The sequence below is a fragment of the Dipodomys spectabilis genome, unplaced genomic scaffold (assembly GCF_019054845.1).
Source record: "Dipodomys spectabilis isolate Male_0828 unplaced genomic scaffold, ASM1905484v1 ptg000002l, whole genome shotgun sequence".
Classification (NCBI taxonomy): Eukaryota; Metazoa; Chordata; class Mammalia; order Rodentia; family Heteromyidae; genus Dipodomys; species Dipodomys spectabilis.
The window spans coordinates 55,254,010-55,275,352 of NW_024870679.1; the positions used below are offsets into that span (position 1 = coordinate 55,254,010).

General features: G+C 51.6%; 1 protein-coding gene across 2 annotated transcripts; it reads right to left on the reverse strand.

The window, feature by feature from the left end:
* Nucleotides 1-3,289: 3,289 nt before the first annotated feature.
* Dmrta2 (DMRT like family A2) lies at nucleotides 3,290-6,173 on the reverse strand. Of its 2 annotated transcripts, none has more exons than XM_042684907.1 (2): nucleotides 5,620-6,173; nucleotides 3,290-4,401 (listed from the first exon to the last, which is right to left on the reverse strand). In XM_042684907.1, the coding sequence occupies exons 1-2, from the start codon at nucleotides 6,164-6,166 to the stop codon at nucleotides 3,347-3,349; spliced, it is 1,602 nt and encodes a 533-aa protein (XP_042540841.1). In that variant the 5' UTR covers nucleotides 6,167-6,173; the 3' UTR covers nucleotides 3,290-3,346. The 2 variants fall into 2 exon arrangements, with proteins under 2 accessions (XP_042540841.1, XP_042540838.1); XM_042684904.1 differs by having other exon boundaries at nucleotides 3,347-4,399; nucleotides 5,609-6,166.
* Between the last annotated feature and the right edge of the window lie 15,170 nt (nucleotides 6,174-21,343).

The following is a 21,343-nucleotide window of genomic DNA, read 5'->3' on the forward strand; positions in this document are numbered from 1 at the left end:
ACACAGTAGGCACTCAACAATGGGTGGAAGAGAAGGAAAAAGAGGAAGAGGAGGAAGAGAAGGAAGAAAATAATTTTTAAATAGCCATTTCCTTCCCTGAATCTCTCTCTCCCACAGGCAGAACTACCCACAGCCGCCCTCTCTGGCTCCAGCTGGCTTTGGGGAGAATTTGGAAATAAATATGGACAGTCAGAGAAGGAAGTCTTATTTCCCAAGTACAAGAGGTTACAGGTTACACTGATGTTTCAAAAAAAAAGATTACACTAGCTGGGACGCCCTCTCTCTCAAGCAGGAAACTGTTGCCAGGGACCTAGCTACCCATGTCCCTTCCCAGAGCACAGGCTGGGTAGTGCACAGCCTCCTCCAGTCAGCAGGTAAGCCCCCCAGAGCAGAGGACCGTTACTCACCACTCCCTCCTCATTGCCACCCACCCCCTAGTTCTGGCCCTGGTTCTGGCCCTGGCACTACAGTGCATGGATGAGCAACTCTGGGTCTTGTCAGTGTCCAGGCCTTTTTTTTTTTAAACTGGCTATTAAAAGGGTATCCTGGACTGTCTGTGACAGACTGTGGGCACAGGACTTTGCCATGAGTCCAGGGCTGCAACTGACAAATTTGAATCTCTAGGCTTTCAGGCTAGGGCCTGAGCCACCGTGAAGAACCAGCCTAGGTGTGAGAGAAACCTGGGAGCCCCAATATCCAGTACTCCCACTGCTGGAGGTCCATTCCCGAGGTCTGTGGGAGGCACTGGCAGCCTTTCTGGGCTATGTGGACTATCTGGAGAAGCCTCTTCTCTCGGGGCTATAGACATGAACAGGGGAGGAAAGAATCCCGCGGGAATCTGGAGCACTGATGCAGTAGGACAGGTCCTTGGACTCCTCTGGACCTCAGTTTCCTCTATAAAACGAAGCCAGTTTTATTTAAAAACAACAACAACAACAACAACAACACGAAGCTAACTGGATTCTCCCTAGATTGCTGTGAGGATGAAGGAAAAACAGTGAAATCGGTGGTGTGGATGGCTTGAGTAACTATTACCCAGCAGCTGCCCACCTTGAGCTTGGCAGGGAACATCAGCAAGGCCCGGCCGGGGAGCCTCGGGGTACCCAGCCTAGGTCCCTCCCGAAATCAAGAAACCCAGGCAGATCTGCGAGACCGAGGCTGGGGACCCGGCGGCTATACTAGAGGGTAGGACATACTCCGGAAAACTTAAAAAGAGTTGGGAGAGGACGTGGGAGGCTGGAAATTCAGGCTGAAGCATCCTGAGCAAGAAAGTCCACTTTTCTAGAAGCTCCTAAATCTCATCCCGCCCTCCTCTTTTCTTCCTGACTCTACCCCTTTTCCCGTTCTAAGCTCTCTTCTTCCCTTCGTCTCCATTCCCCCTTCTTGTCCCATCTCTCTCACCCCTTCCCCCGCCCGCCCCATTTCCCATCTCTCCGTCACCCTCGCACTTTATAACCAAACAGCCAAACCCCCTTTCCAATTAAAGTGGAATTAGGCAACTCAATCAAATTAGTTCCCTATTAAAGCCCTTCTTTATTAAACCGTTTTCTTGTCCTGCTATTAAGTTTCACCGCCTGGCGGAACTGGAGCCGGGCCCCAGAAGTTTACCTTGGGATGTCGCCGACCCAGCCTAGGGGAGGGGGCACCCAATTTCCTAGACTGGGGGAATGACCGGGGAAGGGGGGAGGAGGGGGGGAGTCAGCCTCCGAGCCGCTAATTTGCGCGGCTCGGCCAGAGAAGAGAAGGTGGAGAAGCCATTGATGTCCGGCCATAGACGCGTCCTCGCAGCCACTTTCAACGCACTGGGGACTTGGCAGGATCCTACCCGCACCCCAAACTCTCTCCCAGGCCCGCAGGCCAGCCCCCCCCCCCCCACGTAACGTCCCCCAACCGTCGCCTCTACAGCCGCGGGCTCCGAACCTCTGAGAAGGTTCTGAGGCTGCGCCACCTCAGTTGCACCCCACGGCTTTGGGGAGAGCTGCGAGGGCGCCCCCAGTCTCCCCGGGTCCTTGGGAGGCTTGGCCTCCAGTCTGAAGCCCCAGCGCCTGGTGGGGCCAGCGTTCCTACCCCCCCCCCACACACACACCCCTACCCCTGCCCTGGCGGTGCACTGGGGCGCGGGGGGGGGGGGGGATCGTTGCTCTGGTGCGAATGGGCACCCAGGGCAGCTTCCTGTCCCGATGCCCGAGGATCGGAGCCCGGGCCTGGCCTCGATCTTGCTTCTCTGGGCCACCGCCGCCCCTAGCGGGAAATCAAGACCTTTTCCTCCCCGCCGCCTGGAGAAGCGGGACGGGATTCGGGCGTTGTTTTCTTAGAAAATAACATTTATTTCTAGCTCATACCTATGCAAAGGAAAGCACAAATGAGCAGGCCTCTGCCGCAGGGAGGTTGGCGAGTCCCGGGAGCGCGCGGCCTGGCTCGGTCACCGCGCGCCGCGGGCCCGCTTCAGTGCGCACCTTGACCGCTTCGTCGGAAGTGACCGGCCGCAGGCTAGAGGGGACAGGATCCCTCCCGAGTTTACAGTATATTTAATCTATAAAACCTGATCGGTACAATGCGCACATAGTCTACTTTTTCCATTTTTGTCCTTTTTTTTGTTTTTGAATGTTTTTCACGTTAATACCGAGGTCACCTACAGATTACAATTAATAACTTAGAATTCCATTTTATAACATTATACACTGGCTTGTATATATATATGTATAGATTATATATATAGATTTATACATATATAAAAACTCACACTGCACCAAGGAAACCCATGCTTGTCCGCATAAGCAACAAAGAGAGCGACAAATACCGCAACGAGGAAAGTGCACCTTAGAACTTTTTTTTTTACAATTGATATCGATATATATGTGTGTCCCAAAGACGCAACTCAGTGCCAAGAAATGTATACATCCTAAATGTATATTTGTTAGAGCGGATTTTTCTTTAAAAAAAAAATTAAGAGGACTGGGGAGACACGGGAGATCGGAACGATCCTTCCCTCCCTGGGAGAACGCGGGCGCGTGGCGGCCGGCCGGAGCGTAGCTACAGCCGCAGCCCGAGCGCGCGCAGCCGCCGCCCGTGGAATTCTCAGAACGGGGCTGCAGCGGGGCGGTGGGGAGGTGGCGCCAGGCGGGAGGGGGAGTCCAGGCCGCACACCCGCACCTGTGGCTGCTCCCCTTTTCTCCAGCCCTCCCCCTCCCCTTGCCCACCTCTAAAACAAAACTGAAAAATCACCTCGGGGAGGGAGGGGGGGAAGGGACCTGCGCCGTGGCCGCACGGGGCGCCCCGGGCGGCCCACGGGGACGAGGCTGGGGTTAATGCTAGGGGGTCCCCGCCTGCTGCTGGGCCCCTGGCGCTACTGCTTCTCCGGGGCGCCGTTGACCATAGGCCCGTACAGGCCGCCCCCGTAGGTGGGCTCCTTGTGCACCGCGGCGGCGGCGGCGGCAGAGCGGTCGCGCATGAGATCGCTGAAGGCGTAGTCCATGGGCGGGCGGAAGCCGAGCGTGGGCACCAGGCCCGCGGTGGAGTAGGGCGCCATGAAGGCCAGGCCGCGGCTGTGCGCCGCCGCCGCGGAGTAGGCTAGGCGCAGCGGGCTGAGGCCGAGCGGCGCGCCCAGGGGGTAGGCGCCCGCGTCCGCGCCGAAGTGACTGGCGTTGGGCTGCAGTGGCGAGAAGGCCGAGCGGCTGCTCAGCGAGCCCAGCGCCCCTGGCGCCATAGCGCCGGCCAGCAAGGGTCTATGGTGCGGGGGAGCGGCAGGCCCCGCCTGCAGCGGCGAGGGCAGCCCGGGGGCTCCTGCGGCCGCGGCGTCGACGCGACCTGGCCACGCGTCGTCCCCGGCTGCGGCCGCGCCGACCGCGGCCTTATCCGGGGGCGCAGCGGGGCCCAGGCCAGCCGCCAGGCCTCCGCGGTGGTGGTTCAGCACCTGCTCGATAGCCTGTACCACGTCGCCGCCGCAGCCCTGCAACACCAGCTCCAGGACGCCTCGCCGGTGGGCAGGGAAGACCCGTGTCAAGATGTCCAGGGGCGTCCGCTGCCGTGGACCGGGGCCTCCGCCCAGCCCTGGAGCCGGCGGGACCTCGGCCTCTTCTTTGTCAGCCTCCGAACCGGATTCGGAGCCCAAGGGGCTGGCGGAGCCTGGGCTGTCCTCCTCGCCGCCGCCTCCTGGGCCCGCGCTACCAGGACAGCTGCCACCTGCCTCCTTGGAGGCCCGGGCTAGAGGTGACCCCGAAAAGGACTCGCCGTCCCCGTTCTCTGAGCCTGAGCCGGGCCGCACCTCTGGGGATGACGTCCCCGGACCCGAGTCTGCACCGTCGGGCGATAAGGGCTTCACGGGTGGCGGCTGCGGGCTACCTGCGCGGCCTGCCTGGAGAAGCGTCTTGGGAAACAGGTCAAACTTCTGTAACTTGGCCTCTGGGCAGGGAGAAAACAGAAACGTGAAAGGCGATTGAGAAGAAGACGGCACCCACAGCATCTCAATCCTCTGAATCCCGGTTTCCTCTCACGTGGTGTCTGAGACCTTATTTGGTCCTAATCTGGGCCTTCACCACCCAGTCTGCTTTCTGTCTTTCTGTACCCAGAACCCCAACCACTTGCGCCCTGTAAACTTCAGGTTCACTGCTACCCTCTCCACATCTGTGCCCCAATACCTCCACCCTTAACCCTTAAGCCCTAGAGAAGTGGCACGGTCCAAAATTAAAACAGGAGCTAAATGTAACTTCTACCTATACTTCACCAGTGTGAAGAAGACCCCACTAAACCACGTGGTCCAAGAGGCAACCTGGTTCTGGAGCCTTCAAGGAATCTAGGTAGCTAGGCGCTCTCAAGCTTCTCTATAGACTAAAGTACAGCCCCTCTTTCTAATCTGCCCTTTCCCAAGTCAAGACCTAAAAAGTTTTCCCCTCCCATGCTAAGAGCTGTTCCCCATGTCCGATGGTAGTTTTCATCCTCATAGAAAAAGCCTGGGGAGTCCAGAAAAGGTGAATGAGTGAAGGCAAGGGGTAGACAGGAAACGAGGAAAGGGGTTCTGTCGGGGAAACCGGGAGAGTGAGTACCCTGGGAAATGGGACAGCTGGAAACGAAGCTAGAAAGAAGGAGGCGGAGTAGTGTGCAGTTATCTAGGGGGCATTAGGAACACATGGGAAAATGATTACAGGCATCTTCACTACCTAGGGAAAGCAATGCGGGCCAGAAGAATTGAAAAGGAAGGGACTTCTGAAAAGAGCGGAAAGGAAAAGTGAGACACAGAGACTCAAATAGCAAAGGGGGGAAATAAGATATGTGGGTTTCTTCGGAGGATTTGGGGGTAAGGGGGAAGACCAAGCTAAGTGGAGTAAAGAGCTGGCTGGAGTCCAGTCCTTGCCTCGGAACAATTAAGATAAAAATTTCTGCATTCGCAGAAATTACGAATAAAGCGTAACTTCAGGAAGAGGAGAGAAGAAAAGTCTTTGGGGGTACAGGGAGTCTATGCTTTGCATCCAATATTGGAGCTGCGTGCGCAGAGAACTCTATTCTGGGCGTTTGGAGAAGGGGACTCTGTCCTAAGAAAACTCTGGTCCCTCGGCCATGGGCGCGCTGACCTGTGACCCTGCTTCTCTTGCCCCCATCAGCCCGGCCTGACCGCGCTCTCACCTGCGCCCCCTGCGCCACCTCCGGTCCCCGCCGGAGCTCCAGCTCCGGGCCCCCCGCCTTCGGCGGCGCATACCGAGCCAAAGACCTCGTAAGCGGGTCGTGGTGGGATGATGCCGTTGGCAGCGGCCAGCGCTAGGCCCTCGGCAGTGCCGTAGAGAAGTTGCAGCTCGCGCGCCTCGTTCTCCTCCTGCGCCTGCTGCCGGCGCAACGCCACCTGGGCCGCCATGACGCGCTGGCGCTCGGCGATGAGCGTGCACTTGGCGCACAGGCAGTCCTTCCAGCGACAGTAGCGTTTGTGGCCCTTGAGCGCCGACACCACGCCGTGATTGCGGCAGCGCGCGCACTTGGGGGTCCGCGGGTACTTCTCCGCCGCCCGCAACAGCAGCGGCGGCGCCCGCAGCAAGCCTCCGGCCACGCTCACCGGGAGCGACGCGGCGGCCGCCGCTGCCGCCGCCACCGACGCCACCGACGCCACGGGCGGCCCAGTCGCTGTCGCCGCTGCCGTCGCCGCTCCGGGCACGCTGGGCAGCTCGGAGCGTAGCTCCATGGCAGGATCTGGCTTGGAAGATTGGGGGGAGGGGGGGAAGGAAGAGACCTGCGTGAGGAAAGCACGAAACGCTAAGCTTAAAAAGAACCCAAGCTGAGAAGGGCGAAGTTTGGCTACGGAGGTTCGGCCAAATCGTCTGGAGAGAGGTGCTTTCGGAACCCGAGCTCCCCCGCCGCACTCGCTCGCCGCTGCTCCGAGAGCGGATTCACGTGGGCGGGTGTAAGTTTAAGTCTGAATCAGTGGTTCCTGGGCCGGGGGTGGGGGAGTTAGAAAGACACAAAGTTTGAAAGTCACTGGTTCAGACAAGTCGGAGGAGGGTTTGAAAAAGAAAAGAAAAGAAATCCAACAGCTTAGGTATTTGGGGTGAGACGGGAAAAGCCAAGTGTTTGTGTGAATGGGACTAGGATTAGAGAGAAAATTTGGAACCAACGAACCGATGCTAAAGGCAAAACAGAAAAAGCCCGGAGGAAAACGTTCCCTTTGGTGGAATGGTGAAAGTATGGGGGTTGGAGGTTGTTTGTTGTTTTGAATATGGTGAGCGTGAGGAAAATCGGGAACAGTATTGCTTTCCGTTAAAATGAGAGTGAGGGCTAGGGAACAAATTCAGGAGCGAGGTTAGGCCTTTGGCTCTGGAACCAATAAAAATGGCGAGCTCTGGAAATTCTATATTTCAGGCCTCCGGAGAGTGGGAAAGAAAATGGGTGTGTAGCGGAGTTTAGGAGACTGAGAAGGATTAAAGAGGAAATTCTGCAGAAGAAACTTTCTTTGGATAGGCAAACCCAGCCCAAAGATTAGCTTGAGGGGCAGAGAAAATAGCTGATAAGAGTGTCCCAGGACCCAGAGTCCAGCAGCATGACACAGGGACACCCAATTACATAAGAAAAACTCAGGCAAAACCGGTGGCTCAGATTTTAGTCTCATAGCTTGGAGAACAAGTCCAGGAGGAGAAATATCCTGTGAAAAGTTAGGCATCGCTTCCCCTACCCTTCCCAGTTGAGGGACAGAGTCATCAGACACGCCCTCTTCATCCTGCTCCCCCTCTCGCCCCCCGGGACCCCGCTGGAGCTCAGGTTCCCGCGTTCTGATGTCCAAGTTGGGATCTGGGGATTTGGATGGTTCAGCCGGCCAACACAAAGCAGGGGAAGTCATCTCCCGAACTGGTCAAGAGCGCACACGGGAGTCTCACCTGCGCCCGAGTCCCAGAAGGCCCCAAGCAGGCCCCCGTCTCTAGCTTTCCGCCAGACCTCTCCTCGGCTGGTCGCCCGGATCCCAACCCCCGCCAGAGTCCCGGACTGTGTCTGGAATCGGACTCTAGAAATTCCAGACCACCTCCATGTACCTCTTCCCCCAGACCCTTCAGGCTTTCAGTCCCCGAGCCCCGCGGTGCCTGGGCCTTCTCTACAAGGGCCGCAGGCCAGGTCTCCTCCCCTGCTCTCCCTGCGGCCCTCAACTACCTGCCTTGGGCTCCGGGGTCCTCCTCCTCCTGCGCCGGCGCTCCTCGCGCCTCCCAGCTCTGCTCGCGGCGCTGGCACTCCTGGCCTCTTCCCCTTGCCCCCGGCCCCTTATCAGAACACGTCACTCTCCTTCAGGCACCATGTCCGAACTTCCGGACCCCTCAGAGAACAGAGCCGTTTAACCCTCCCGTCGGAAATCGTGGCCAGGGGTGGGGGCCTGTTTGGGGGCCAGCTGGTTGCACCCCAAGACTCGGTTCTTGCCGTGCCGAGTCCCCTCCGGGTGCGCGCGGGACGCAGCGCTCTGCCGGGGCCCAGTTGCCCGGCGCTGCCAGACTCTCAATGAGCCGCTCGCCCGCTCTATTGTTACTCCTTAGGGCTCCATTAGACAGAATTGGACAACAATGTGGCGCCTGCCATTGGCCAGGGGAGGCAGACGGCGCTCTGATTGGCCGGGCGCGCGCCCGGGGAGCCCCTCATTCTACAGTGTCCGAAAGATTCGAAACTCCAAAAGCTCCACTGTGTGCCTGGGGGAAGGGAGGGGGCGCGCCAGGGAAGGAGTGGAAAAAAGTAGGCAAGGAGGAGCGTAGAGAATATCGTGACAAGAAGTTTCCGTGCGCCCGAGAGCGTGTGAATTGCTCCTAATTACCGTGTCCGGTGTGCCTGTCTACGTAGACGTGTGTAACCCCTCGGCTTCTGGGGGCACTGGCTCGGCGGTGCAGCTCTCATTGGCCTGGGGCGCTTGGCAAGGCCAGCTTCCCAAGTGGCCCTGGAGGCCTGGGGCGGGATGGGGGGGGGGCAGGTGACAATTCAATTACCGCAGTCGGGGTGGGAGTAGAACGGGTGTAAGGAGGTGGGTAAGGGAGGGCGTTTTGGCATAAATGCCAAGGCAATTTTTCTTGCGTCTTTCCGGCTGGGTTTCTAAGTCGGACGTATTTGGGGATAGTAGGGGGGGGGCTGAGTGGCTTCCCCCACTCCAGCCGCATTTAAGGCTCAGTTCCTTCCGTCCAGTACCATAGGTATCTTGGAGGGGTAAGTGCGGTTTATTAGGATTTTAGGTTTTTAAAGAGCCCGGAGAGGAGAAATGAGGTTGCGCTTCCCGGGAACCGCGCGCCCGGCGCCTCGCGGTTCCCCGCCCCGCCGCCCCCCCGCCCCGCGGCTGGCTCCAGAACCTCTTTGCACTCTTCTCTCTCCCCTTTTTACTTTCTTTTCGGTTGTGGAAGGCTTTCCTTTTGTTTTTGTCGTAGTGGTTTTAAATTAACTCACAGTTTACTTTCTCTCTCCAAGTTTAAACCAAAGTAAAAAGCAGCCTCTGCGTCTCCCCAGATCCTTTTGGAAGCTGGACTTTATCCTTCCTGGCGTTCCAACCAGCCCGAGACAAGGTCACTGCACGTGGCCCCCCAGACCCCTGACATTCGCCGCACCCCACCTGCGCTGACGTCACAGCCTCGAGGAACAGCTAGCTGGGTCTGAAGAGTAGGTAAAAGGTTTTCCTTCCGATGGCAACAACTGGAATGGATGCGAGGTGGCCCTGGGTTTCCCCAACTTTGGTTCTATCTCCGTGTCTTTTCTTTCTGTGTTTGCATCTAATGTTTGCTCACCCTCGTTTTTACTTTCAGAGAAAAGAAAACTCGTTTCCATAATGAGAAAAGTGAAGTTCCTTCTTTGGTCCCCCTCCACTCCTGCGCTAGCGTTTTCGCTTGGCTTTTGTGAACCCCCTGGGCTGCGGGAGTCGCACCCAACGCGATCCCCGGCGCCGACCCTCCTGGACTTGCTGAAGGGGCCGTGGTCGTCGCGGGGCCCCAGCGCCTCCCCTCCCTCAGGTGGCGCTTTGGGCCACGCCCTGTAGTTCTTCCCACTAGAGGAACTGGGGACCCTCCGAGGAAGCTGCCACCAACCGCAGACCGCAGAACCTCGCGCTCGGGAGAGGCTCTGGCACGCGCTTGCGCTTCGGGAAGAGGCGAACTTTGAGCGTCATCCTTCTGGAGGGGTCTGAAGGGGTGAGGCATTGAAGAATCGGCCTAAGCGCTTCCAGAAAGTTCACCAGGCCCGACGTGAGGGAGCTTGGATCAGAAGAGTTTGTGGCAGCAACAGAAACTGTGTGAGAAACACACACATTTCACTCGTTGGAGCCTGAGAGCAGGTCTGGGCAAGAGAAAAGGGGCAGCTTCTGCGAGGTCTCCACGCGGAGTGAGGGTAATGAGGGCGTTGGGGGGGTGATATCTCCCCAGGAGTGGCAGGACCCTGACGTCCCTTCAATTATTTGGAGGTCGTGCAGTGCCCTAATTGGGGCCTGGGTCAGGGGAGCACTGGCTCCCCTTGGATTCCCGCTCGGGGAGTTTGCCAGGTGGAGACAATTTTCGGGGAAAAAAGTATTTTTAAATTTTAAAACGAAATAAACCAAAGGACTCCACTGAGTTTTCGGCGGAGGATGGGGTGGGCCGTGGCACAGGTTTTATTCCTCGCGCTCGCTGCCAGGCCCCTGGGGATGAACCCACGGGGACCAGGCGGTGGGCGTCGAGACTGGGGCACTCGCGTGGATGTGGAAGGAACTGTCTTTTTCCGAGGAACCCCATCCCTGGGGCAGGCACCTATCTCGTTTGATCCTCTTCTACTCCTGTTCACATCCCCACAGGTCCTGGAGCCTCACCTCTCCTCTCAGGACCCCGATATTGAGGTACTCCTAGGAACGAATGTATTCTTGTAGGAGGCAGATAAACCCATCCTGGGCCAAGCTCCCCGGCCCCGCCAGCTTTGCAGGCCACATCTGATTTGAACCCCCTGACTTGGACCCGGCTGAGCCTCCAGGCTTCCAGGCTTCCAGGTTCACACACACACACACACACTTTCCCCTGCAAAAGTTTGGGTATGCCCCTCTCGTGTGCCTTGAGCGCACCTGCGCACCTGGGGGGCACTCACCTCCGACACTACTTCCCCGCCCCGTCCCCGCCCCCCCCCCTTCAGAAAGTTTGGCCGCTCAGCGTGCTCCTGAACATCTTCTCCTGGGCCATCCACACCCAGAAGTCTACAGCCTCTCGCATCAGGTGACTGAGCACCGACACTCCGGTCTACCCTCATGTAGAATGCCATCGCGTGTTCCCGGAGCGGAGCCCCAGCCTTACCCACGGCTGGGACCCTGGAGAGGAAGCCGCGGACCTCCCTTTGAGGAATGCGGGGCGGGGGGCTTCCTCTCCCACTCACAGATCCTCGGCTCAGAATCATTCGCTGACGCCGGTGCTGTGCCAGGGCCTGGGGGTCCTGGGTGAGAGCACCGAGCCCAGAAAAATCTCCTACCCCGCTCTTCACAACCGACCCCGCCCAGGTGGGGCGGCGGTGTGAGGCCGGGGCTGGGAACCCAGGGCGAGGATTCGGGGGCGCGGACTAGGAGAAGGTCTGGGGGCACCGCTGGGGGCGGGGGGACCTGGGAGGCGTTGACTTTTGCGCTGTTTGCCCGCGGTCTCGGAACAAGCAGACGCCATCTGTTTGCCGGCTGCGACGCGTTCCGTTTAATTACCCTCCCCGGCAGCCTAATAGAGATGATATTAAACTAAATCTTTCTGACATTAAAAGTAATTATCCCCAAACCGTAGGCTCCGGGACGAGATCGCCCCTCCCTCCACCCCCACCCCACCCCTTCCTCGGCTGCTCAGGATTCCAGGAGTTTGGCTGAAACTCTTCACCTGGGAAAAGGGGCCTTCAGGAAGGCACCTTTGGGAAAGGGGGGTCTCTGCAGGCAGCCTGACACGCATTCCCCCGCAGGTCACGGACGCCCGCGTTCACGCTAGACACATGCACGTGTACACAAACCACAGGATTCCCCCCCCCCCACACACACACACTTTGTAGAGTGACCTCGAATCCCTCGGCCGTGCGCACCCCCGGGAGGACAGGGAGAGGTGCAATCTAGTCTGCCGTCCCCAGTAACGCGGTCCTTTTCGGTGGTCAAAGCCACGGATCCGGCCTCAGCTAGCGCCCAGGCAAGAGACAGACTTCAGGGGCCAGAAGAACCTGTCACTCCCGGTCTGGGCAGGGAGCTGCCCGGCGCCCGGCGCTGCCCCTGTAGAGGTTGAGTAAGTCGTACCAGCGTTTACGTGGCAGAACGGACTCCCCTGGTCAGAGGAGGGATCTGTCCTCATCTAATGCAGGAAGAGAGCAAACCTGGGACACTCGGCGTTCCCCAGCCAACGCCGCCGGCCGCCGCCGATCGCACTGTCCCAGACTAAGTGCCACTGACCCAAGTCTGACCCCAGGCCCTCGCCTGCACCTGCCAGGCCGGGGGGGGGGGGGCGGGGGGAGTCTCAGCTTCTCCCTGAACCTTCGACCTTTCGCCGGAGGAGCAGGCGGAGGGGCAGACTGAAGGCGGGGCTGGGGGGGGGGGCGGGGAGTGTACCGGCTCCGAGTGGCCCGGGCGTCGGTGCAGGCTCAGCGGCAGCTGCAGCCGCCCTCGGACCACGCCCCATCTGCGGGACGTACACTGGGGAGTCAGCTCCCTTCGCCACCACCTCTGGTTAGGTGCTAGCGGGCCTGGGACGAACGCCCGGCGCCCCTGTTTGTATCCATCTCTTTGCTTTTTCTGCGCACGTACCGTGTGCCTCCGAGACTCGGCCAACCCCGCGGTGCGCGCAGGGTCCCTCGGCACGCAGTCCTTGGGGGATGGGATCGCTGAGGTTCAGCGTTCAGCCAGGCGAGGTAACTTGCCTGGGGCCACAGTGCTGCGGAGCCTTGAGAAAGAAATCCAGACCCAGTTTCCATTCAGTGGCTTTTGTCTCCCCACCCTCCCTTCTTAGCGGATCTCAGTCTTCCAAACGGGTTCGACTTCACCCAATTTGCCAAATTATTCTGGGAAACAAGAGAGAGCGAGAGCGCGCGGGTCGCTTATTCATGTAATGCAGCATTTGTTGAGCAAATAGTATGCGCCAGGCCCTGAGGACTGGAGATGAAGTCACCGTGATGGCCCTTAATAGAGATTACTGACCAACTGGGTACACTAGTCACCTAGCCAGTGCCCTTAACAGAGGGAATAGGGGTGCCGGAGACACTAGTTTGAACATTCTCTAGTTTGAGAAGGAGGGAGAGAGGATCAGGGGACTTCCTGAAGTAAGAGACTCCTGATGTGAATCCTTAATTTCCTCCAAGAAATTACTGCTTAATGGAAACATTTTATAAAACATTTAAGACAATTCAACAAAAAGGTGTATATTTTTCTAAACTTTTTTCTGTATATCGACAAAAATATAGTTTTGTTTACAAATAAACATTTTTCATGCCAATCAACAAGTTTAGATAGTCTTTTTAAAGGTTTAATTATTCCATTCTATGGATAATTCTTTGTAATAAGTCGTTTTGTTTTTCCAATTTTTGCTCTAATAACACTTGCTGCAACGAACATACATTGTGAATGTGTCCAGTTCTTTCCTTAGGATAAATTCCTAGAAAGAAGATAGACTAGAGGCTCCCCTTTTTGATTCCTACTTGCCAAGTCGACCTCAAGAAAGGCTGTTAAAGAACTCAGCAGAAATATCTTTTGCTGATTGTTTTAATTCTTGCAAACGTGAACAAAAATAATATGTCATTGTCACTGTATCTTTCATTTTCTTAGTTACTCCTTCCATTGTTTCTATATGTGTTGGTCATGTTTTAAAGATTCTTTTTTAAAAAATGTTAGTTTCTTAGAGTAGCATCCTCTTCTATGCCAAATTGCTGACCTTCCCAGCCTTTTTGCTTTTCTTTATCCTGTTTTGTTATTGTCATATCGGGAGTTTTTTAAATTAGGTAGTCAAACCTAATATTCTACAATACTGTAAAAACATATAATTTAGAAAGAAACAAGCATTTCCCAAAAAACCCAACCTTCTAAATTCATTCAATTATATTTTAGATTAGCTCTTATTATTTACTTTTATCCCTTTATATAAAATTAATTTTGATGGAAGATGTGAATTTTGTCACCTAATTCCTCCCCCCATAATTATTTATCACAGCACTGTTTAATGCCCATTCCCCCACTGACCATATATTATATAGTACAATCTCAGATACCCATTGTCAGCTTCAGCATTTCTATGGAGCTATTTATTCTAGTCGCAGTCTTGATATTTTAATTATTATAGTTTTATAATATTGGAGGAGGGCAGGTTAAATTATTTTCCCCCAAAAATTTCATAGCTAGTTTCAAAATACAGTCTTCTGAATAAACATTTTATGATTTTAAGACTACTTTTATTTTAAAAAGTAAATTTGGAAATTTAAGTACCTTTAGAAATTAAAGAGAGAACATTAGGCATCTTCATAGTATGCACTGTCTCCATCCAGGACACAAGGTGACTTTTCACAACTATTATGTTTCTTGCTAAGTGGTGTCATTTTAGTTCTGTCATATAGTTCTGATTCTTGACCATATATCCTCTCTATGCTATGTAACTACTGTGAATGGATCTTTTTTCATCTGCTATAACAACTAATTTTTATGTGAGGAACATAAGAAAGTTACTGATTATATTCATCTTGGACACAGGGTCCTTTCTGATCTCTTGTCCATTTAAAAATTTCAAATTAGTTATCAGAGTTTTCCAAGACCCAGAAAAGTGAGCTAGAAAACAACTCAGAACTGACTAGGCAGAGGAGGGAAAAGGATGTAGAAGAAACTGGAATGGCCCAGGTGATTTGCAGGTTCTTCTGGGGGTGGTATATACCCATAGATTGGTCTTAGCATCCCAGGAAGATCTCTGAAAATTAGTGCTCATGAATCAGCTTCGAGGCTGAAGTGTCCCCCAGATGTAGAATTCTGCTGTGATGTGTGACCTTGAGTGAATTCCCAGCCATATCTGGGCTTGCTTCTCAAGGGAAAGGCATTAGGTCTGGTTCCCAGGCAGGATCAGCCTGGATTTGAGTCTGGACCGTCCCTCAGAAGTGCAGGCAGAGACTGTTGACAGCCACATACTCACTCCTAGCCTGTAATCCCCAGGTTATGGACCAAACTAAAGGATGGATGGATCTGGAAAGCAGCGTAATCAACCCATGCAGTTCTACCCTCTATTTTTCTTGTGCCATCCTGCTTCTTATCATTCCCATAAGAATGAATCTACTGACTTGACTTCTTCACTTACTTCCTGCTGGGTTGCATAATCTTCTAGGTAATGTGTACCCAGCTCCCTGATTTCCTCAGAGCCTGTCAGGTCCTTCCCTTCTCCAATTCAGAGGCCAATACTGCTTAGTTTAGAGGTACCTCCATTCCCCAAATGGGTGGTTCAGGCTCCAGGCTTGCAGTGGCATCAATGCGCAGATGCCTGGCTGCCTCCTTCCAAGTCACAGGCCAGTTAGTTATCTGGAAGGTTTCTATTCATTTCTTTCTTTTTTTTTTTTTTGCCAGTCTTGGGGCTGTACTATGTCCCTGACACTTGAGCCACAGCACCACTTTCTGTTCTTTTCTGTTTGTGTGATACTGAGGAATCAAACCCAGGGCTTCAAGCATGCTAGGCAAGCACTCCACCACTAAGCCACCTTCCCAGCCTCTATCTAGTCTTTCAAACCTAGTTTCTTAAGAGGCCCCAGGGTCTCTTGTCAGAAGAATAAACATGCACACACAGACCCTGGGAGCTGTCCACCTGCCTCTGCACTGTCCTTTCTGAAGTCACACAGCCACCATCTTCATCTCCAATTTCTGTCATCTCCAATGACAGAACACTGAGGTTCAGAGAAGAAGTGACTGTCTCAGTCATACAGATAGTGTGAGAAGGGTGAGAACAGTTCTTTGTATCTGTAGAAGAGAGATTGGTTAAAGACTAGGAAGTAGAAGTGAGGCTACTTTCCCTATCTAGTTCCCCAACCTGAATGAGTGTGGAAGAGGTCAGAGGCAATGAGGAAGGAAACTTCCTTCACACTTTGGAGTCTGGTTTTTGTTTTTTTTTTTAAATGGCTTCTTCATGCCTTTCTGTGGACCTATAGCCTCTCTTCACTCCACAGGACTGACAGTATTATGTCCCACTGCAGGTTCAGAGTCTGACAGTTCTTTAAGTTTCCTGAGCATCTGTAGTTCAGCTGTGGACTAGAGTCTTAAACATTTCTGTAAGCTTGCAGAGAGAGGTAAAATGTCACATTTACTGAGTCACTGTGAGTATGATTCATGTGAAGTCTTTTTTTTTTTTTTTTTCGCTGGTCCTCAGGCTTAAACTCAGGGCTTAGGCCCTGTCCTGAGCCTCTTTATGTTCAGGTCTAGCACTCTACCACTTGGGCCACAGCACCACTTCCAGTTTTTTTCTGAGTAGTTTATTGGAAATAAGAGTCTCCACAGACCTTTCTGTCTGAGCTGGCTTTAAATAGTAACCCTCAGATCTCAGCCTCCTGAGTAGCTAGGATTATAGATATGAGCCACTAGTGCCCAGCTGTAAAGTCCTTCTTAGTGTCCTTCACTTAGTAAAACTCTCAAAATATACCTGTTATTATCTATAAGCAGTTACTAAATGAAACTTTCTTTTTGTCATCTCTCTAGAGAAGAAAACTCTTTCTCAACATTATATTACTGCTACTACTACTACTACTACTACTACTACTGGTCATGAAGAAAGATTAGGGGAGCTGGCAACAGCTGTCTCCTGACTGTGTACCTTAATCCCTGAGCTCCTCCAGAACCAGAATTTTGGTGGCTTTACATGATACAGAGACCCCCCAGCAAGTCAAAATGCTCAATATCCAAGAGGAATCCAGGTCACTTTCCTTTCTTGTCACCTCACCAGCTCCTCCTGCAATGCTCTCGAGTGTCTATTACTCAGTCCACAAAGTATAACACATCCTGTCCTAGTAAGTATGAAAGGAGAGGTCAACCCAGGGCCACCCCAATCTCTCAGGGAAGTGTTCCTCCATCCCCATCTTCTTTTAGAGCCTGTTATTTGGGGCACAGTTTGGTGGTAAGGTTGGTTCATAATAGGCTCCCCACTGGTGCAGTATACTTTTATTCAAGACCGCATGTTTGGAGAAACCAAGGCATGTAGGTGATAGCTATACAAGCCAGTTCCTCACTAATATTTGCTGTACTTAAAGGCATGCCTTAGGCGACCTTGGGAAAGTCATTCAGTGCTCTGAGCCTCAGTTTTTCCATCTGTAAGGAATAAGGAAAGGTGAGCCTACTGAAGCAGGAATGTTCTGAAATGAGAAAAGGACAATACAGACCTAGCCAGGAAGACTCTGATTCTCATGATGTTCATCAAAGGCTTTGGCATTCATCCCTAGAAATATAGCAACTTCCTGGCTGCTCACCTGATTACCTTTACATGTGTTTCATCCAACCCCCAAAACACAGAAAAAGTTTCAGTAAGTCTCTCCTATTGCTAACTCCTCAGAAAAGCCTTATGCAAATGTTACTAGTGTGTGCCCAAATAAGGCAGGTAACATTTAGAAGGCCTAGAGACCTGAACCCAGAAGACAGACTCCATTCTGATCTTGTAGGCTGCCTCTCTTCTCTATTTCTGGGATCTTAGACTGTCAGACATAGCAGGCCCATTTCTTACAGAGCTCTCAAATAGAGTTTACCTTTCCCCAGAGGCCTTTCTGACCCTCAAACTGGGCCTTTTTGACGTTCCACAGCTCTAAGAACTCTAGTCAGTCCTCACATTAGTGATCCCATTCTACTCCTGCTTGGAAGGACTAAGTTAACAGCGAGAGGCTTAAAAGTAGTGTTGAATGAAAGGCATCAACAATGAACCTGTGAATAGAAGCTCACTTAATTTCTGTAAGACAAAGGACACCCAAATAGTACTTAAATTAAATGCTGGTTTGCTGAAAACTCATGATTGGAAATAAATGGCTTTTGAGATAGACATGCCCAAGCAAGAGTTCATGGATATGTGGCATAGCTGGAAGTTCAGTAGCTCTGAGAAAATAGTGGCTATCTGCCTCAGTTCATAAGAATAGGAAGCAGGGTTAGGATGTTCCCTTCCATAAGACAGCATGGTGGTTTATTGATCAGTATAGCATTTCCTTTCTGTGCTTTGTGCCAGGTCCAATGGAGATCTTTAGGCAAATAAAGCACAGGATTTGAATGGACCCTTGACTTGTCCTGGGGAGTGGGTTCCCTGAAGCTTCTTAGAGTGACATAGTCTGGCCTGAATTTTGGTGCCAAATGAACATGATTCCTGGTTCCTTGCTTTACCAGCTGTGTGGCCTTGAGCTAATGACCCAATCTCTTATACTTCAGTTTTTTCACCAGTGAAGCAAGGAACACAATAGCTCCCACTTCATAAGGTAATGGTAAGGGAAAAAAGACCTAATATTAATAAATCAGTGCTTGGCATATAATAAATGTGTTTATTCTGTTATCAACAAGTATCTATCCAGCACCTATGAATTGCCAGGCCTATTCTAAGGAGTAAAACAAATCAGACTGCCCCTACTGTCATGGAGTTTGTGGCTTGAACAAAATCTGAGTGACTCTGGAGGTACAAACTGTCATCAAGGAAGAGTTTGAAAGAAGAGCAGAGTAAGGAAGGAACTTGGGAGCTTCTGACATTTACAGCAGGCAGAACAGATAAATGCTTCTAGAGAGACAGAGAAGGATCTTTCACATAAAAATGGAAAATTAAGGTGGTACAGTTCCTAGGAGGTAAAAGGAGTATATTAGAATATTCTGTGTGTGTGTGTGTGTGTGTGTGAGAAAGAGAGAGAGAGAGAGAGAGAGAGAGAGAGAGAGAGAGAGAGAGAGAGAGTGTACTGGAGCTTGAAGTTACAACCTGGATGCTGTGCCTGAGCTTTTTTTTTTTTTAAAATTTTATTGTCAAGGTGATGTACAGAAGGGTTACAGTTACATAAGTAAGGTATTGATTACATTTCTTCTTTAACTTGTTACCCCCTCCCTCATTTACTCATTTTTCTCCCTCTTTCCCTCCTCACCCCCAAGGCCCCCCTCTCTGAACTTTTTTGTTGTTGGTCATAGGACTTGAAATCAGGGCCTGGGAACTGTCTCTGAGCTCTTCTGCTGAAGGATAGTGCTCTAACTCTTTGATCCACAGGGCCACTTCTGGTTTTCTGGTGGATAATTGAAGACTAGAGTCTCAGACTTTCCTGCCTGTACTGGCTTTGATCCTCAGATCTCAGTCTCCTTAGTAGCTAGGATTATAGGTGTGAGCCACCAGTTCCTGGCTTCCCTGAACATTTTTGCCCAAAGCTAGCACTCTACCACTAGAGCCACAGCTCTACTTCTACCTTTTTTGGTGGTTAATTTGAGATAAGTCTCATAGACTTTCCGGCTCAGCTGGCTTTGAACCACGATCCTTAGTTCCCAGTCTTCTGAGAAGTGAGGATTACAGGCATGAGCCACCAATGCCCAGCAGAATATTTACTTCTGTACTATTATTGGTCAGAAGTTAAACCTGCTAAAGCTTCTGAGGGAGGCAGATGCTCATCATGAAATAAAGGAGCAGGAATGAGCTCAGGGTACAGATCAAGAGAAGTTCAGTTCCTCTCCCAACTAGATTTATCTCCTGAATGGTAACTTCATCTTTCTGACCTGTTTTCTTGGATGTAAAATAAGGATAACAATAGTGCTGACCTCATAGTGTAATTCTGAGATGCTCTTAGCATGGAGTTGGTCTTATCTAGGGACACAATACCAATTCTTTAATTTTTTTTTCCTGCTCAGCAGCTCCAGTTGGTTTAGCTCCAGCTTCAATTAATTAACTGCTCCAGTAACCATTGGGTGTACAACTTCAATATGCCAGACCCTGGGTTGGCTCTAGAAACAGATGATTAAGGTATGGTTTCTTGCTCTTTCAATGTTCCCAGATGAGTTAGAGGTTAGAGATGGAAGTGACCACCTTATTAGTACCTGGATACATGTAACTCTTTACTCAAATTCAGTTAGTACATTCACATTTACTGAGTTTATTGTGCACTAGTCACTTTGCTAGGCTTTGAGGACATAAAGTAAGTTGGGCTTTTTCTGGGACTCAATCCAGGTGAGGGAGGTTAGAAAGTTTATATAGTTTGGAATAACCCAGTGCTAGGGCAGCACAAGGCTAAAGGGTCAGCACACAGACATCTAATCTGTGGGTATGGAGGGGTGTGCCAATGTTTAAGAAAGCATTTTGGAGGAAGTGGAGTCAAAACTGAAAGTGAAAGATGGAAGACAGAATTCTATGAAGGCAGAGGAGATCATGCACAAAACCAGATTATAGAAAGCTAGCAGGTTCAGGTAATTGCTTGCTCAGAATGTATTGACATGTTTAGAGATACAGATCGGAAGGGAGGAAGGGGCCAGATAACAAAGAGTTTAAATCAAGAATTTGGGTTTTATCTGGAAGGCAGTGTGTGTGTGTGTGTGTGTGTGTGTGTGTGTGTGTGTGTGTGTGTGTGTGTGTGTGTGTGTGTGTGTGTGTGTGTGTGTGTGTGTGTGTGTGTGTGTGTGTGTGTGTGTGTGTGTGTGTGTGTGTGTGTGTATGCCTGTTGAGACAGGCATTTTAGAGTTCTTCCTAGTAACAGTGTGGAGACTGGTCTAGTATAAGGACTACAGAGATGAGGATCAAGTAAGATATAATTTTGAAATTCTAGTGAGATGACAAAGAGAGAAAGAGCAGTACAGAAAAAAGGATGAGAGAGCAGGAAATGGACTTTGGAGGCATCTTAAGTCATTGCATGCACTTAAAAACAAAAGGCCTTATTTAAATCTCAGCTCCTGGACACATTTCTATATAAGAGCAGCACTAACTCTTAGGGAATCAGTCACTGGAGAATTTCCTATTTAAATGTGGCTTTGCTCTTCTGAACATCTACCAATACTTTAAAAAGTTACTCCTACAGTTATTTGAAATGCTTTGGGAGTATGTTCTACTTTCACTGAATGCAGCATGTCATTGTCACAGACACAGCAGCGTCTTCAGGTTCAGAAGTCTACATACAGCTAGGTACTGGTGGCTGATGCTACTCAGCTACTCAGAAGGCTGAGATCTGAAGATGGTGGTTCAAAGCCAGTGGGGGCAGGAATATCCATGAAACTCTTATCTACGATTAACCACCAAAAAAGCTGGAAGTGGAGCTGTAGTTCAAGTGGTAGAGTGCTAGCCTTGAGCCACAGCACCCAGGCACTTTGAGTTCAAGCCCAAGGACTGGAGTGCATGCATGCGCCTGCACACGTGCACATACGCGCACACACACATACACACACACATGCATACATAGCCGAGATGCAAAACTGCTCTCTGCTCTTTGTCAATTGTGGAGTTTGGCAATTGCTTTGCCTCTTTGAAAGAATATCCACCTCACAGGCTTGTAAGGTGAAGGTCTGTAACTGAGCGTAGTACTGGGCATATCCTAAATGATCAGCGAGGGCTCTTTGATGGTTCCTAAAGTCCTAACATAACTCTTGGACTTTTTGTTTCTGCTCTTCCTTTGATGTTCCTTCTCATGAACTGCCACTTCTCACTGCAATGATAACCCACTTAAAAAAAATTATATGAGTTTGCAGAATAAATAACAGCTGTTCTGCTTTACATTCAGTCTTCAAAAGACCTTATCAACTAGATACTGTTAACATTTCCATTTTATAAGAAAGCTGAAAAATGGAAACAGAGAAAGGTAGCATTCCCAGGAGACACTGCTAGTAAGCAGAGGCGTGGCCTGGACCCGGCAGTATGTCTCCAGAGGCTGTGCTCTTAAGCACACCTTATACCAGCTTTCAAAAACCAACAGCCACAATTAACGGATGGTGGACAGAGTTAGGACTGAAGATGAGATCAAATCT